General features: G+C 36.1%; 2 protein-coding genes across 2 annotated transcripts in view; one reads left to right on the forward strand and one right to left on the reverse strand.

The window, feature by feature from the left end:
- Positions 1-242: 242 nt before the first annotated feature.
- On the forward strand, positions 243-15,807 carry LOC113229009 (RUS1 family protein C16orf58 homolog). The gene is made up of 9 exons (XM_026462483.1): positions 243-454; positions 539-700; positions 7,152-7,290; positions 9,663-9,820; positions 10,359-10,500; positions 10,845-11,053; positions 13,289-13,545; positions 13,935-14,142; positions 14,678-15,807. Exons 1-9 carry the CDS (start codon positions 364-366, stop codon positions 15,268-15,270), a joined length of 1,959 nt encoding a protein of 652 aa, XP_026318268.1. The 5' UTR covers positions 243-363; the 3' UTR covers positions 15,271-15,807.
- Positions 15,808-16,974: 1,167 nt separating this feature from the next.
- The window catches only part of LOC113229020 (probable citrate synthase 2, mitochondrial), a 31,857-nt gene continuing 30,367 nt past the window's right edge, over positions 16,975-18,464 (reverse strand). The window contains exon 9 of the mRNA XM_026462494.1: positions 16,975-17,268. Coding sequence (XP_026318279.1) covers positions 17,107-17,268 — 162 coding nt within the window. The 3' untranslated portion in view covers positions 16,975-17,106. The remainder of the gene's footprint in view (positions 17,269-18,464) is intronic.

The following is an 18,464-nucleotide window of genomic DNA, read 5'->3' on the forward strand; positions in this document are numbered from 1 at the left end:
CAAAGTGTCAAGTTTGACGTGATCTTGATTTATACAGAAATCGATTTTGAATATATTGAAATTCAAAATATCGATATTTTTTACCAAAAGTAAAAAATACGTACTTTTCGTAATTCTCGTATTGTCAAATATCCAACAAATGATCGATTTCATTTTCCAACATTGTATTCGTGGATTCGTGTTCGTGGGCAACATTTCTCATGGTGTCGGCTCTCAATTTATTCCTGCGGTTGTCTTCACCCAATCTTCACAGTCTTCTCAAAGTTTTTACGACAATGTTTATAAACTATTAAGCCTTTGCCGGCAAACAGGTAAAATGTGGTAACAGAATATATGTACCTATATAATTTATAAGTTTTAAAAATGTACGTGTTTCGGGAGGGTCAAATCGTTTTGAAAGAAAAATATGGCTCGAGCTCCACACCGAAGGAAAGGATTTACGTAAAACCTCCAGGTACGCAAGACTGTTTTTCACTCGTTCCTTCCTTAAGGGCCTGCATATAGTTTATTATATTTTCGCGTATTTTCGTTGAAACAGATCAACCGAACGTGGTCGTGTGGGATGAAAAAAAGCTTAGTGAAGTATACAGTTGGCTGAAGCACATATTCTTGCCTCAAGGCTACCCAGACAGTGTGAGCCGCGATTATATTACATACCAACTTTGGGACACAGCTCAAGCATTTTGCAGCACCATTACTGGTAGGTTTTGAGACATTTTGGCAACAGACTACACCATCAAAATCATCCGCCTCTATTAGACCCTTGCTGCAGTTAGCCTTCACAATATGTACCATTGACTTAAATTTACAGGCCAACAACATAACGACACTGGAGAGGTAAAACGTCTAATGGGCATCTGGAAAATATTTCAGAAGACCGATTTAAAATTAATTATATAATTAATTTTCTAATTTTATTTGTTATATGGAAGAGCTGAAGCTTTCCATATTATATAAATATATAAAGCTAGAAATCCTGACTGACATAGACTCTTAATGTAAAATTACTACCGAACACTCCCCTTAATTTTACATTAACTCTACAACAAAACACAAGCACCTTGGCTGAAACAAAAAGAAGTATAAACAAATGAACATACTTCTTAAAACTTTAACTTGAGAATCTTACATTAAAACAATTCAACATATGCTTGGTTTTGATTCGGATTGAATGTTGGCAAAGGCTTAGTCAGGAAAACAAGTAATTGATCAGCACTCACTACATACTTAACGGTTATAATAATACCTTGCTCTACCTTTTCCCTTATAGACTTATATTTTTTTTACATGCTTAGATCTTTGGTGGAATAATTACATATCAATTTTATAGCAGCTTGGTTATCTATGCACAAATTCATACAGCTTGGGGACTCCCCCAAATATAACAAGAATTGTTTCAACCACAACATCCCTTTTGTGGCTTCACAAGCAGCCATGAATTCAACCTCCATAGTCGACTTGCTCAGGTGATTGGAATGTTGTTCATTACGAAAATATACCCAGTAGTTGATCTTCTAGACTCAGTATCACTGGCATAATTGGAATCAGAATAACCTCTCTAATTCGTCTAAAAATCGACATAAGGGTGTCTCTGTGGGTGTTTGATAATAATTTTATAATCAAAATTTATTTTTCATCATTTTTCAATATGGCTGTTATACAAACTTTTTGGTGGCAGATAAAAATTTGCTCTAATTCGACTGAAAATTAGCATGTAGGGGTCTCTATGGATGTTGAATAACAATTTGCGGTCAAAATTAATATTTCGCCACTTTTCAGTATGGCTGGTACACAAGGTACACAAGCGTTTTTTCACGGTAGATAAAAATTTCCGATCCAATAAAAATCCGACTGAAATCGGGTCTATACAGGTATTTGATAGTAATTTGCGGTCAAAATTTACTTTTTGCCATTTTTCAATATGGCCGTTATTAAAGGCATTAGGTCGTATATGGAGGCTCTATTATGAATACAAGATCTCACAATTGTGCAAAATGTAAGGCATACTTCCCAATATAGTGAAGCGAGTGAGATACTTAAAGCGTTGTTGTCTCTGTTAGATTCTTTTTTCATGGAAGCTAAACCAAAGAGAAGTATTTAAGGAAAGAAAATGCCAGACAATCGAACCAAATTTCTGGTCTCAACTAGGGAATTTCCTGTCCTGAGTGTGAATGAATGAGTACCAGAGTAACAATAACTCTGAGGGCAATATCCAGAATACCCTGACCAGAACCAACTTACCGGCCGGTCCCGATCCCATCGTAGTTGGATATAGGGCTTGTAACAAATAAAATTAGAGTTATGATTTTTTTTCTTGAAAAAATTACTTTAAGACGGTCATCCGTAATATTTTCCAAATGCACATTAGACGTTTTTAACTTTCCAACGTTGATAAATTCTGTAAAAATATGGTGAACAACAATAAAAAATCAGCAAAATGTCAGCATACATTCTATGCAGCTTGTGTAAAGTGATGTTTACTCTAATGAAGAATAAAACCAGAATTATTATTAAAATTACGGCTAAGTAAGGCTGTATAGACCGTAAAGAGTGAAATAGACCAGAGTAGGTTTACTGAAAATTTCCTAGAAATAGTTAAATTTCTGGTTTGAGGAGCCTGATAAATGCAAATGATTACAGTCGTAAGTTCCTGTTCTTCGTATATAACCGGGTTTTAATTATATATTATAACAAAACATTGTTTCCTGTGAGTAATGTAAATTGATTCCGAGTTTATCTCATTATTTCGCTTTGCAATCACAATGACATAATATAATAAATGGATTGAGAAGGTGACCAATGTCGTCGTCATTACTTTGTTATGCTGCAATTGTACACAAAATTCATTAATTTGCACCTGAACCATTTCCTGCAATTTATATTTACAATAAAAAGTTTAGTTTGTGTGTCACAATGCCACTGTATTCAAACTGCAAAATAGAAGTTTACATACACTCGGAAACCAATTTGAATGCACCACACAACTGATATCTGCTAGTGTAATTTGCTACCAAAAGAAGGCTATGTCGAAACTGAACAGAAGAAAATATGATTTTTATTTGAGACCTGACTTAATTTAAATTGTAAGTTACACTACATTACTAAATTTTTTTTCTCCAACTTAAACAGAAATGGAGTTCTCTCGTTTCCCTTATGCACATAATGTCTAGGTTTTGTGAACTTTGTTCCTAAAGGCTATACCCATGTAAGGGAACAAAATATGCCCCTGACGTTATAAGCAAATGAATATATCCTATGTATTGATAATATAGCTAGTTATTAATCTGCCAAGTTTTATCTTATAATTATTGACAGTTTCCTTGCAATGTCACTTGAAAGTTTTTTCTACTCTTCTAAATATCTTCAAAACTACTGGTCCGTTTCTTTTGTGATTAACGTATGTTGTTAATGGCATGAAGAGGAATAAGTTCGCAAAAAACAAGACGTCTCTAGGTCAACATTAACTTGGTCATTTCTGATGTGAAATATTTCAAACTTTATTTTTTGACAATTGTGAGTTAGCGACACCCACCATTTTTTTTACACCGATGTGACACCTCTTTCCGTACAAATATATATTGGTCTGAAATCAATCGGCTTGGAGCAACATGGTGTTTTTTTAATTTTTGAGTATACCGGCCTAGTACATCACCAAGGTATACACACACGTACTACGAGTATATTGATATTTTATACAAATCTTCATTATTCTACAGATTATTTAAGCGTACCTATAGTCCGTTATGGAATACATTCTAGGGATTGACTATCCTGAATCTACATTAAAAGTTATTTTTAAAATGAAAATGTTGTATTTATTAATCAACATTACAAACGTAAAACCTCTAGCTAAATAAGCTATTTACAAGATATTAATTAACCCAACAAATGTAACAAAATAATTTCCGACATAGTGCAATTGGTACAAATAGCAACACACCGAAGTGACCATCTTCGGACCTTATGTCAACGTCAATAAGGTGAACGAATGGTCAGCAAAGTGTGTGGCCGATGGTACAGTCGGCTACAAAAAGATTTACCTATTTCACCCTTATCAGTCATAAGATGAAAGAATGGATACATATTATACTATAACATGAAATAAATCCTAATCTTCGTCACTATCTACGTTTATTGTGACATTCGTGTCATTTTGAAAAAGTGAGCTCAACTTTTCATTGGGCCGTGGTATTTTCGACAAGTACCTACCATATGATAAATAGTATATAACAGCTGCTACGTGAGAACAGCAACCTACTGTTCTTAGACCATTTGCACATTCACAACAATACTGTTCTATACTATTTATTCCTAAAACCTGTGGGTTATATTTTATAAAACATTTATACACTTTTTTAGACATATGTCGAGATTGAATCTGTACTTTTAAAATAGAGGTTTGTTCCTTAACGTAAGCCATATTTAAGGTACCGTCTTCATTGAGGACCTCCCCTAAATAGCAAATAGCCTGTCCGAATTGATATGTTCCTGTACATAATACTTTCAATTCAGTTTCTGTCAGTTCTGGGAAATCTTTGACGGAATTAGATGAAAAGCATTGAAAGGGAAGTTATAGTTACCGACAAATACAGGCTATTTGGTGTGCGGTTAAAAAAAAATTTTTTATTCATCTATTTTCTTGTATTTAACAACGAAGCAAAGGGAGAAATGTCATATTTTATAAACAAGAGAAGCGATGCCTTTTTCACTAAAAAATAATTATTTCTCGGGATTTGAAAGTAGGTATTGTAATAACCAGCCAGCATTAATTCATCGAAGGTACAGGCAACAAACCTCATTCGGTAATCTACCAATCATATTTTTATTGAAACCTCTTTCAATACTGCTCTTATGATTAGGCACCTAGAGTTTATTGAAAAAAACACCATGTTGCTCCAAGCCGATTGATTTCAGACCAATATATATTTTTACGGAAAGAGGTGTCACATCGGTGTAAAAAAAATGGTGGGTGTCGCTAACTCACAAGTGTCAAAAAATGAAGTTTGAAATATTTCACATCAGAAATGACCAAGTTAATGTTGACCTAGAGACGTCTTGTTTTTTGCGAACTTATTCCTCTTCATGCCATTAACAACATACGTTAATCACAAAAGAAACGGACCAGTAGTTTTGAAGATATTTAGAAGAGTAGAAAAAACTTTCAAGTGACATTGCAAGGAAACTGTCAATAATTATAAGATAAAACTTGGCAGATTAATAACTAGCTATATTATCAATACATAGGATATATTCATTTGCTTATAACGTCAGGGGCATATTTTGTTCCCTTACACGGGTATAGCCTTTATTTTCTATTTTCCTTACATTCTTTACCTAATGTAATCTATACAGAATGTTCAAAAAGCATGTTTCAGGTTGAGGAAATTATTAAGTCACAGAATACAGGAAGAGTACGAAATCAAATTCGCTAATAATTTCAATACAACAAAGTAACTAAACTTTTTTGTAGTACAATATACAACACGTATTTTTTTCTTTTTTTAATAGGCCCGATTTGTCCCACTGCTGAGCAAAGGCCTCTCCTTCTTTTCCCACTGCAACTGGTCTTGAGCAACATTTTTCCAGTCCTTTGAAAAGGAGTCCATGTCGTCCCCCTATCGCCGACGTGGTCTACTTCGTCTCCTTTTTGAGAAAATACAATACAATTTATGATTTCTACAAACTACCTTTGTCATTAATATACAGAGTGTAAATTTGAGACGGGGCAGCAAGGCCAGCTACCTTAATCGTTGTAATTACAGGAAAACGGTTCTAGAAGACTATCCATGAATTTTGAAGATATTTTGATTGGCATGCACAGATTTTGATAAAATGGTACAGTCAGCCAGATTAAAGGCAATTTTTACAAAACTTTTTTTTATGCCATCCGATCCGGTCTCTGGTAAGGATCAATAGTATCTATGGGACCAACTGAGGTAAGAGTACACGAAATAGCAGAAATCACAAAAAACTTTTACCACACATTTTAAATGAAAAGTTTTTGTTATAAACGAAACTGGCCACTACTCTACAAATAAAACTTAAGTAAAACCAAATCATAATCATATCACTATTTTTTATATTTGGAACAGCTCTGTTTTGTTTTGTTAATGGAGAATTGTCACTTTTAAGACGATTTTTAATCAAAATGTTCTCAAGCGAGGAAACAAATTAATTGGAACACATGGTCCTATCAAATGGCCACCGCGTAGCCCTGATCTGACGCCCCTTGATTTTTTCTTTGGGGCTATGTAAAAAATTAAATTTATAAAAAAATACAACAGTGTTCAAGAATTGAAAGACGCACTTGCAGCAATTTTCAATGGAATCCATCTGAGTAGAATTTCAGCCGCTACTTGCTCTTTGCGGAAGAGAGCGAATCGATGCATCCGTCAATCAATTTGAGCACTTACTATCATAGACTGTTTATGTTATTTTGCTTTTCGTTATTGTTTTTATTTTGAAATACATAATACGTTGTCAATTTGTTAATTTCCTTATTGTTAGTTACCTTAACTACCTAGAATAACTGATTACTAAATAGGTCCCTACAAAATGTATGCTAAAAAGTTTTTTGCGATTTCTGACATTTAGAGTACTCTTACCTCAGTTGGTCCCATAGAGTCTATTGATCCTTACCAGAGACCGAATCGAATGGCATAAAAAAAAGTTTTGTAAAAATTGCCTTTTATCTTGTTGACTGTACCATTTTTTCAAAATCTGTGAATGCCAATCAAAATATCTTCAAAATTCATGGATAGTATTCTAGAACTATTTTCCTGTAACTACAACGATTAAGGTAGCTGGCCTTGCTGCCTTGTCTCAAATTTACACCCTGTATATACTCTATTGGCAGAAATAATACTAAAAATAAATTACTTATTATTAAATTTATTATTTCCAACTGTAGTATGTGTCTTTTAGGAGTCTGTTCTAAAGTATATTTTAACAATGTTTCAACATTTTGTGCCTGTTTAAGGAACAATATCGTAATGCATTGTAAGCCTCAGGAAATATAAATCTTATTTCATTTGCCCAGTAAGGTAGTAGAAGTGAACTAAAATTACTTTGTTACATTCAAATCTAAAACTAAAAGAACTGAAGTGATTGTGATATGACTTAATATTTTGTTATTTAACCATTATGAACAGGTACTTTAGCCACTCAGGAGGTCCTTAGAGGGGTTGGGGTAGGGGATACTGCAATCACACCTCTTTCTGCCACTATCACGTGGGTCCTCAAAGATGGATGCGGACATATTGGCAGAATCGTCTTTGCTTACAGCCATGGGTAAGTTTTATGATTATCTTTTTCATGTAAATGGTACATTCTCGCTATCGTCTGCCCACAATTTTTTTTTATAATAGAGATGGTAAAAGCCAAAGCAGTAGTGCTCTATTGCTGCTAGTAAAGTAAGGAAATCACTCACTATTAAGTTTATTTTCAAACATGGAACCATTGACTTACAATTATATGGACGTCGGGTCCGCGCTAAAAAGTGTCCGCACTTGTAAGGCGCTAAAATCGTATACAGAGCGCGACACTCCGCTTTAGTCTTCATTTGTTCTACTGACAGCGCGATACTGCGATGACATTACAATTTAAATTTCGAATAGGTGGACTTGGGACATTTTTTTCGTGGTTTTTGTATTAGACCCGTCGTCTATTTATTTGTAAGTCAATGCATGGAACCTATAATATACATAAAAAGGATAAATAATGTAAGTAAAAAAGCAAAAAATGGTATTTTGATTTTACAACAACTTTATTTTATTTTTTATTTTTATTTATTTTATTGTTTTAAAAAAGTATACATAAATAATGTAAAACACCGTTAAAGCCTACTTGGGTTTGTCTCGATGCCATTCATACTTACGTATGTGGTATCGTTTTATCCAGTACATTTTTTAAATAGCTTATGTAACAAGTAAACTGTAGCGAGTTACGTTTTCAGACTAGTCATGTAAAATATTTGTATAGAAAATAGTTTATCTTGAGACTGCTACAGATGCTGTATAATTTGCTATACAATATTTGCAATATTTGACGCGATCGCTAGCGTGGTAAATTCAGGGTAGAGTCGCATGTCATACTTTAGAACACCACCACTGGTATTCAGGAGAATGACTCGAGAAGATTCTATTTATCCATTCACACAATGATAATATTAGAATACCATCCAGTAGTTATTTTCGTATCCCAGTAGTTATCTGAATATTGCTTCCAACGAAGTATACGTGAGGCGCACTATAAGTTTCCGGAATGAATAAGATTAAAATACGATTAATGGTCAGTTCATACGAATGAACCAATTTTGAAAACATTTATGCCACTCCTCCGTGACAATCTGTGAAACATATTTTTCATACTCTTCGACAGCCTCTTCAGGTGATGAAAATCGTTGACCGCGTAACTAGTTCTTAATTTTTGGAAATAAATAAAATTCACAAGGCGCCAGGTTGGGACTGTACGCGGGATGGCTCATAAGGTCAACGTTGTTCACCTTCAAAAATTCATTTGTCTGTCTGGCCGTGTAAGAACTGGCATTATCGTGGTGCAAGATGATACGGCGTTTACGGTTATTTTTACGGAGTTTGTCAATAACCTCCGGCATATAAATGGTCGTGTACCAATCACTATTCATGGTACAACGATTCTACAAAGCAACAGTAGCCACGTGTCTAGTTTTATTAAAAAAAAGAAGGAATCGTCCGCTAAGAGGCACTTTGCACACGCGCCACTTTGGTTGGTTTCGGCTCATCTCGAAAGACCCGTACGCTCAATTGTTGCTTTGTTTTGGGATCGTAACTATAAATCCATGTTTCGTCACCTGTTACTATGTCCCACATCAAATTTGACGCCCCTTCGTTGAATCTGGTAAGTATGGTATTGCACAAACTGACGCGATCCGTTTTTTGAGCCTCAGTCAATTGTGTGGGATCCAGGGAGAGCACCGCTTTTTCACACCCAAATGTTTGTGTAGTAATAATTGTATTTGACTCATGCCTAAGCCTAAAAATGTCCGAATCTCATGGTATGTTACATCCCTGTCTGTTTTGATCATACGGCGCACAGCTTCGATGTTTTTGTTGTTCACAGCAGTGGACGAGCGACCATCACGAAATTCGTCACTGAGATTCACACGACCACGTTTGAATTCTGCAAACCAACTATAAATAGTCTTCTTGCATGGTGCTTCATCGTCAAAAGCAGTCTGAAGCCGAGCGAACCTCCGCTGAGCTGTTAAAATACGCTTAGGGTCGTATTCTAGAACTCTAAGTTAGGATTGCAATTGAAACACAAGCACTGGAAATACGACTCTAATGGCAGGGACTTGAGTATGATTTCGAGTGCTTTAAACCATACTTAAATCCTAACTTGAGCATTGAGTAGAGTTCTTGAATACGACCCTAAAAGTCGTAGAAAATCATACAACAAAAATTTTCACGACTTAAATCCATGGTGATGTCGACAACCTATTTTTAAATTGACGCCACAATGTAAAATCAAGTGACAGTCAGATGAAACAAACTGTATTCTACAGCATATAAATGTAATTACTTTTTAAATATTGTTTATGTAAGTGGCCAGTTCCGGAAACTTAGTGTGCCCTATGTATATAGTTTCTGCCAGCTCCTTATTTTTATTTTTTCGATTTACAGTTCATATCTAGATGCGTACAGCAAGAAATGGAGACTTTACGCAGATGTACTTAATGATGTGGCCATGTGTATTGAAATGTCGTTACCCATATTCAAGCAGTTGACTACATTTGCGTTATGTGTAAGCACTGTCATGAAAGCTATCGTGGGCGTAGCAGGTAAGGAGACAATTAATTATTTTGTAAGAAGTTATCACTTACACACAACATGTCAGTTAAGTTATATAAGTTGACAAAAAAGACTGGCTTTTTTGTACAACTCGCAGTGATTACAGTTCCTTTTTTTTTAAATTTTTATGATACTAAGTGAAGTGAAGTGAAGGGACACGCACCAGTCGTGCGCGTGGTGGTAAGCGATACGCCTATCCGTAACGGTTGCAGTGCCTTTCAAGAGCTTTAAGTCACAAAGATATTACGCACTGTCACTGCGCCCGTCACCCGGAGGCATAAGTTGACCAAGTTCCATGTGCCTGTCATTTCACCCTTAAAAACTGGAACGCAGTAACTCAGTACATATAACTGCTTGGCGCAAATTTTGCACAAAACTCTCATTTTTACAGCATTCACCTTAATTTCATGTTTTTTCTACCACACCTTAATTATTTATTTGGCAATTATTCCAAATTACCACTCTAGAACAAACACTAATATAATTTCCACAAAGTACCTAATGTTTGTTGCATTCTCATTTCTTCAGGTGGGGCCACCAGAGCAGCAATGACTCAACACCATGCCATCAGAGGCAACTTGGCAGATGTCTCTGCAAAGGACTCTGCCCAGGAAACAGCTGTCAATCTTATTGCATCTTTGACTGCGATTTTGATGCTCTATATATTTGGGTAAGTTTCTATTATCCATTTTTTACAACAGAAAATAATTCAACTACTTATTTACAATACTTTATTTTTCCTTAACCCATGCCCAAATAGTATCAACTGCCTCAGTGGCCGAACGGTTCCCATGCCGGACTACCACGCAGAAGTCCCAGGTTCGATTCCCGGGCCGGGAGAAATATTTGTTTGGCCTATATTTGTTTATCTCGTGAGTTTGAGTGTAATTTGTTGTTGCCTATGTGTGTGTCCATGGTACCCGCGACTCAGGGTTTCCCTAGTGAGGGGCTATGTTGAGTATGCGTTATTATTATTATTATTATTGTAGCTGATTAAAGGTTTCAATGTTTCAGGAACTCAGTGCTGATTTTTATTATTATGGTTATACTTCACATAACGTTCAACTACTTCGCCGTGCGATCAGTGTGTTTGCGAACGCTCAACGAACCACGCTTTTTGCAAGTGATTGACTCTTACCTTAAACACGAAGTAATTTTGAACCCTTGTGAAATCAATCGTCATGAACCGGTTATATTTTACCAGTTGGGCGCTAACTATTTAGGTAAGTATCAATCTTACACTCTTACTTCAACAGAGTATGAATTTACTTGACTATGGAGCTATTGTGTGGTATACTTGCCCTAGCAATTTTTATCACAAAGTGAATAGAACTTAGGCTGACAACAGATGGACTACACGTCTGCAGGTAAGGCGTGCAGTCAGGATTTGAGCAGACTTGAGTATGATTTCAAGCACTGGAAATACGACCCTAACGGCAAGGACTTGATATGATTTGCTGAGCGCTTTGAATCATACTCAAGTCCTGACTTGAACACATTGAGTAGAGTTCTAGAATACGACCTTAAGAATCAAAAGTAGCAGTTGACATAACTGAAAGGTCAGCTTTTGTAGTAACGTCAAAGGTAACGATTACTTGACGACAACTTAATGGTAAAACAAAAACAAGTAACTTTTCTCGACGGATTTATTTTATTCGCACAATTCTTAAAATACTTTTTTGTATGGGACATTTCTTTATTACATTTTTCCACCACTGAGTATACTTGGGGTTAAAGATAAATTTGTTCACAAATTAAAATGGAGGATTTCAACAGTTAGGATATGTTTAATTTATCGAGTTCTTAGGTTTTCGCGATTGTTACACATAGGAAATGAAACTATTTTTCCGGATTTAAATCGCGTATATTTGTTTTTTCAACACCGTTGACCGTGAGTCCACCGTGACCATGGGACCTGTAAAGGGCCCGAAACGTCGGTTTGTTTGAAAAAACAAATATACGCGATTTAAATCCGGAAAAATAGTTTCATTTCCTATATGTTTAATTTGTTAATAAAAAGTAAAGGCAGTCTTTGGAATCACAAATGTTTTGAGTTAGATATCAACAAATACACTAAGCTCCTGAAATAGGTAGGCGGCAATAACTGCTTGAAGTAAGTGTCGACTGCATGTAGTTGTACATGTCGTCTTCGTGCCTGCCGTCCGTCTATTAGCAGCCTTACCACTTACTTGTTCACAAGTTTAATAAATCCAACATATTGTTCGAGGCTTAGTGTTTCCACTTTGGATGCTGATAAGCAATAACGTGTCAACCAAATAAATCATAATTTTTCAGAAAATGGCGCCTAAAGCTTTTTTATCGCGGTTGTGGCTAATGTACTTATTTGTTTTTTTTTGAGTTGACAAGATCCCACGCATAGATATAGGAAAAAAGGGGGGATATGTAATGACGCTATGTAAGATCGGGTACCGATGTCGCCACTTTTTAGTTTGTGTGCAATTCAAATTTTGCGCTCTATTATCTAGTATTATCTACCATAACTTAACTATTTTGATTGGTTAAGACTTAAAACATGAAAACGACGTAACACAATTTTAACTGTCACTTGTGTAAGAGTTACATTGCAATATTTCAATATTTTTTTCATCCTGGTTCAGTCATCCATCCACCATCAGGTGGCGTTTTAGTAAAAAATGCAACTAGTATAAAAAATAGCTAACTATTACACGTTAGATGGCGCTGAAACTCATTTTTCGTTACACTAATAACTCACGGAGCGTGTTTCACCCGAGTCTGCCGCGACATCTGTAGAATGTAATAGTTAAGTATGTAAAATTAGTAGCATATTTCACGGCGCATTTTACGCCTGTAGTGGTAACGGTTGCTCGCGAGAACCGCGCAGGACGCGACCACCTGCGCGCTTGGCGGCCGTTGTTGCCCGCGCACATTAGCGGTCGGCGCAATGTGGTGCAGGCGCACGCGAGGTAAGTTCTGTATTAACCGCGCGAATTGCGATTAACTCCCACTAACTTCGCGGTCCGTTCCGCAATCGCAACGGTTTTTGTGCCCGCAACCGCGGCGGCTACGTGCCCGCACAAACTTGCAGGACACGAACCACGCCCCCAAACCAAATCTCCCCTTTTTTTCTATATCTATGGTCCCACGTGCCTGTAATTTCACCAATATCCTTCCTTCAAAACCGGAACGCAATAATGCTCACATGACAGCTTGGCGGGAGAAATGGGTAAAGTGGCAATACATCTCTGGACGAACTCTTTCACAAGGAACAAGACAAGACAACAAGCTACAATAATTTGGCATTCATATCTCAATTTTTGTGTTTTTGTGGGTTAACACGTTATTGCTGCATGTCGCCATATTTATTGTAACATATGACAGCCCCGTAAACAGTTTGCTCGCAGAAGATACGAAATATTACTGTTGAGCATTATATAATAAAATAATATTTTGTACCTTAATGTACATTCTAATTTTAGACCTAAAACTATGCGGCTTCAAAATAAAATTAGGAGCTTCTATCAAAAAAGTAGCACAGCACAATACAGCAGCAGCGCATATAAGCAGGATAAAAGATATCTACGGGTACAGGAAGTACATTTTATACCCGAATGTGAATAACCGAGAGATCTACATACTTCTAAAGGAACACATTACGACTGATGATATTTTGTGCGCTTATTTCCACGCTGTACTAATGTCTATTATAATATGCGCTATCAACAATGTTAATTTGGTAAGAAATCGTACAATGGGTTTCTCTTATAAAAGTCTAGCTGGATAAGCATTTGCTTTCTCTTATAAAAGTCTAGCTGGATAAGCATACAGTAGTGAGCCTCCATCAGACATTTCAATGTTGTCACTGTTTGTTTGTCTTACTTTTACAGTTACATGTCGAGGTCTGATAAGACGCGTACGATATACGAATCTTTGTTTTCTTTCATATGTTTGATAGAAGGCCACTACTGTAGAGCATAGTCTTATCCTGTTAACCTATAGCATAGGTGTCCTTAGCCTTTGCAATCGCGATAGATTTATCATAACGTATTTATTTATTCTATTTCTTGAAGCATATTCCTCGATGAGGCCATTCGATCTCACACTTATTTTGAAATTCCTTCCTAGGCTGTCTATCGTAAAGGGAATGACATAGACCCGCGTCCTTTTGCACAAGTGTGCTACACCTTACAAGCCAGCCAGTGGCCCCGTATACCATTGGAGAAAGTTGGATTCAGTGGATTCGCCTACGATGCGTCCTATGAACTCATGTCGTATGTCGACCAAATCGTATCAAAGGAATGGATCAGAATGCGGGCTGGACTTCTGCAAACTGGTAATAATTTTTACTTCCTAAATTCTTCAGTCAGTCGAACCGTTGAGAGATTTTACATAATTCAGCATAACACTGGTTAATAAAACTTCACCGTTTATGTATAAGTATACAATTTTTGTTTTTATAATATCATGTGACGGGACGAATAAGTCGTGCGCCTAATATTAAGCGACCACACCTGTCCATAACAATTGCAGTGCCACTTGGTGCTTTAAATCACAAAGATCCGAGGGGCACTGCCACTGCGTCAGTCACCTTGAAACATTGACAAGTCCCATGTGCCTGTTTCCATTCCCTCAAGTTATTAAGCCCCATGTCCATTTCACCAGCACCCTTACCCTCCAAAACCGAAACTCAGTAATACTCACTGCTTGGCGGCAGAAATAGGTAAGGTGGCAGTACTTCCCTGGACGAGCTCTATCACGAGGAGCTCCACTGCTACTAAATACCTAGAGAAGCTGTTGTACGAAACGCGCTTTTTGATATACATATGTATTTTGTTTAATAATATATAATTATAATGTCCACATTCCAGGCTGGGACGTGAGCAAACATCTAATCATAACTGACGAATGGCGCGTTCATAGTCATGTAATAGAACATAAAGAGATCCGCGTTTGCCAACACGATGCGAATGACGATCATTTGTCTACCACTTTAACACGAATGAAAGGAGTATTCAACAACGTCGATGGCATTCCCCCAACAGACCTGCCTGGAAACTTGGACTCAAGTCTTGGACTAGGCGATAAATATGATAAGGAAACTTTTATCATAGAGTCAAGCGACTGCTCAAACGATTCCCTTACTAAAAAAGCGAAGAATAAAAGCCTCACCGGCTTAGGGAGTAGACTATCGTTGAGTAGTAAAACATTACTCGGAAGCAAGAACACATTCACGAGCAAACTGTTGGGAAGCATTAAACCACCAGTGGACAACAGCAATAAACACCCTGCAGATACCAAGAAAAATTTACTCAATAAAAAAGATTCACAAGAAGATAAACTGGAATCAATCAAATCGAACAAGAAGGCAGACAAGCAAGATCTTGAATTGAAATCCGAATCGACGCCTTCAATAAAATCTTCCAAAACAAAAAAGAAAGACGATAGTAACTTGAAAGACTGACGCAAGCACAATATACTGAATCGTTTTATGAACCGATTTATGAAGCCCAAGTTGTAAACAGCTTTAAGTGTAAGGACATTACATGTAGACTAATCGTGATATGTGTTCAATGTTCATATTAAGTACATTCCAATGAATCAACGTATGTAGTTATATTTATTTGACAAATTCAATAAATGTGACGTATTATAAATTAATTTACTAAACGTTGCATTTAAACAAAACAGCATACACACAAATAGAGTGGGAATATTTCTTTACTATATAATACGCCTATGATCTTTATTTTTTTAATAAATTTTCTTTCGTAACAACTTCTTCCCTCCATCTGTAAAAAGAAGTGAGGAATAAGGAAGAGCTATAAGGGAATATAAAATAAAATTCAATCTGTATACTACATCATACCATTTTATTTTTAAGTATTGTCAAATTTTGAATCGTATGACATAGCGACCACTTGAGATAGTCGCGATGTCACTTGGTACATAATTTAAGTATAGTCGCCTACCAAGAATAATGTGACGCTGTCTACTAAATTACGTAATAAATAATGACGACACTAATTAGATGATGATAGTGATTTTCTACCCTTTTCATACTTTAGGTAAGAACGATAACGTGACCATTCGTCTTGTGTTGAAAGACAATAAAGGCTCGTGAGCCTCATGATGCACTGCATTTATTCGGTTGCCGTCCAACTTCAAAACATAATCAGTCAGCCCTTGATCGTTTTTTTTTTTCAGCAGAATAAGCACCACTTCCGCAAGGACCTTTGAGGTTCGACGGTAACTCTTACAAATAAGCAATGTCTCATAAATTATGTGTAAATACTTTGGTAACATGAAATTAAATTACGGTATAATAGCTATAAAGCACTTTGAATAAAAGAGAACAATAAATTAAAGAACGAGAATAAAGTGCTGTATAGAAAAGTAAATGAAATATGACAATATTGTAGTAAATTATCTAATCACACTTGCCTAAGTACCTACGAGACCACTCACTTGAGATGCAATGCAGTCTAGTTCATTACATTATGTTGTAAGAAACTGTACTACAGGCAATGCTAAGTACAATGGCATTACAAATACTGAGTGAGCTCCAAATACGTCCAGGTGAAAATTATGATACATTTGATTCTGATGAAAGCAGTATGCATAGCATACAGTTAAAAATTACGAAATTCCCTACAATTGTTCTACAAAAACCCGAGTTTTACTATCATTTACTGTTTATTTACGGTAGCTGAATGAGGTACAGTTAAATCACACAACCACACTTGTCAATTTATTGATTTTACGTTAGTGTTTCCATAATAATTTAAGTACAATATACAATTTATCTCTAAAATATACACTTCGCAATAAATAACCCACGTTACAAAAAAATTAAACCAAATTTACAAAGAAAAATATTTAAATAATACTAAACAACAAAAAAATAAGTACACAAAAATATAATATGCTACATTTTCGACTAAAACGTACTAAGAAAAGATAAAATAATTACAACAACGCCATAAAAACATAACAAATAAATTTTTACAAAGACATAAATGTTTTAAGAATCGATTTCTAAGAATCATTAAATTGACAATTAGTGTTAAAGCGAATTCCAGTTACGACTGAATAAGAAATTTCTCGGCAATCACGTGTAATTATCAAATGACTTGGAATTTTCCAAAAAATAAAGGATGAGTGGCAATGAGCTGATAGAATGGATTAATTGTGATTGGCCAGTTTGAATTTCGTATTGCATTCATAACTCGAATAAACTATAGGTTTGTGTGAATCAAGCTGTGGGGGGGCCCGCTGCGCGCGCGAGGTTATTAGAAGTTTACTTGCCAACTTGCTTGATGAGGAGCTCGGTGCTGAGGGACTTTGGCCGTTCGATAGGGAAGCCAAGCGCGCGCGACCAGATCATCTGCGCTAACACGCCCAGCGCACGGGACACACCGAACATTACCGTATAGTAGTTCATTTCCTTCAGACCATAATACTGAAAACGATGAAAGATTTATATAAGTGTACTTCGTTGTAATAAATAAGCATTAATAAAACAAATGTCAAGGCCATATCATCATTAATTCTTTTGGGCTCAATTTATATTGCGGCGGAACGGAATGGAAGCGAATTTTTGCATAATGAACTTCATGGTCAATTTACAATACACGTTACAACGTGTACTTCGCGCGTCTTCCGCGGAATTCTCTCGCATGTTCGAGAATGCTCGGGCATTCGCGAGAATTTAGCAGGTGCAGTCGGCAACGCTTGGCGAGTCCGCGAGACGTTCGCTAGAAAATTGACGCTTCCATTCCTTTCCGCCGCAATGTAAATTGAGAATGTAAAGTTGGAGCATACATACTTCCGCTAAAGCGATAGTACAAAACCACCTACTACCTAAACCTTTTAGCTCAGAACAACACTTGACAACAGGCTGAATTAAAACACCTAAACAACAAAATCAAAAAGCTACAATCACATGGCAGTGGCAGTAGAATGGTAGGCAACTTTCTCCGAAATATATATTTAGTTCTACACAACGGTGATAAGACCTAGTATCAGCTACGGCGCGATAATATGGTGGCCATGAACCAAACTAACGACTGCCGCCGACAAATTGTCAGCCAGTCGTCAGCGACAAACAGTCGCTAACATTCTAAAATAAACTACTAACTAAACTAAAACATTCAAAAAACGCTCAATAGTTAAATAATAGTATTTATTTATTGACAATAGGCTATATAGCCAAAAAGACAACAGATAATTATGAAACTGGAAATATAACAAAACTTTCAAGAAGAAATTTCTTAAAAAACAATAAAAATGAAATAAAAAATGTAACAAATCTAAAAAAGTTAGTCACGGCGTAACTTTATTTGAATTGGTTTTTGACAAATGAAACCGCCATGTGCATGGCAAATAACACATCATGATACGATTTTACTACGAAAGAAAAGGTGAACGGATTTCGAATGGGGAACGTAAACTGCACGGATAGTGAATTTTTTTTTTGTTCACAGGCAATCCAACTTACAGGCTTATAGGCCCACAGAGAGCATAGTTAGCATATTCTAAGCGCGTACAAAATTATTGTTAGCAACTACACGGAGAAGATAAACTGTATTTTTAGAAGATATTAGGGGTTAAAGTATGAAATTGCCGTTTTATTGCAATAGGTTCTTTGAATTTTCA

The sequence above is a fragment of the Hyposmocoma kahamanoa genome, unplaced genomic scaffold (assembly GCF_003589595.1).
Source record: "Hyposmocoma kahamanoa isolate Upper Pololo Valley unplaced genomic scaffold, ASM358959v1 100021, whole genome shotgun sequence".
NCBI classification, from domain to species: domain Eukaryota; kingdom Metazoa; phylum Arthropoda; class Insecta; order Lepidoptera; family Cosmopterigidae; genus Hyposmocoma; species Hyposmocoma kahamanoa.

Coding starts and splice junctions, on each gene's coding strand:
- LOC113229009 (XM_026462483.1), top strand. CDS start 364: ATGTACGTGTTTCGGGAGGGTCAAATCGTTTTGAAAGAAAAATATGGC. Junction 7,291..9,662: donor GTCTTTGCTTACAGCCATGG/GTAAGTTTTATG, acceptor TTCGATTTACAG/TTCATATCTAGATGCGTACA. Junction 11,054..13,288: donor GTTGGGCGCTAACTATTTAG/GTAAGTATCAAT, acceptor TTCTAATTTTAG/ACCTAAAACTATGCGGCTTC.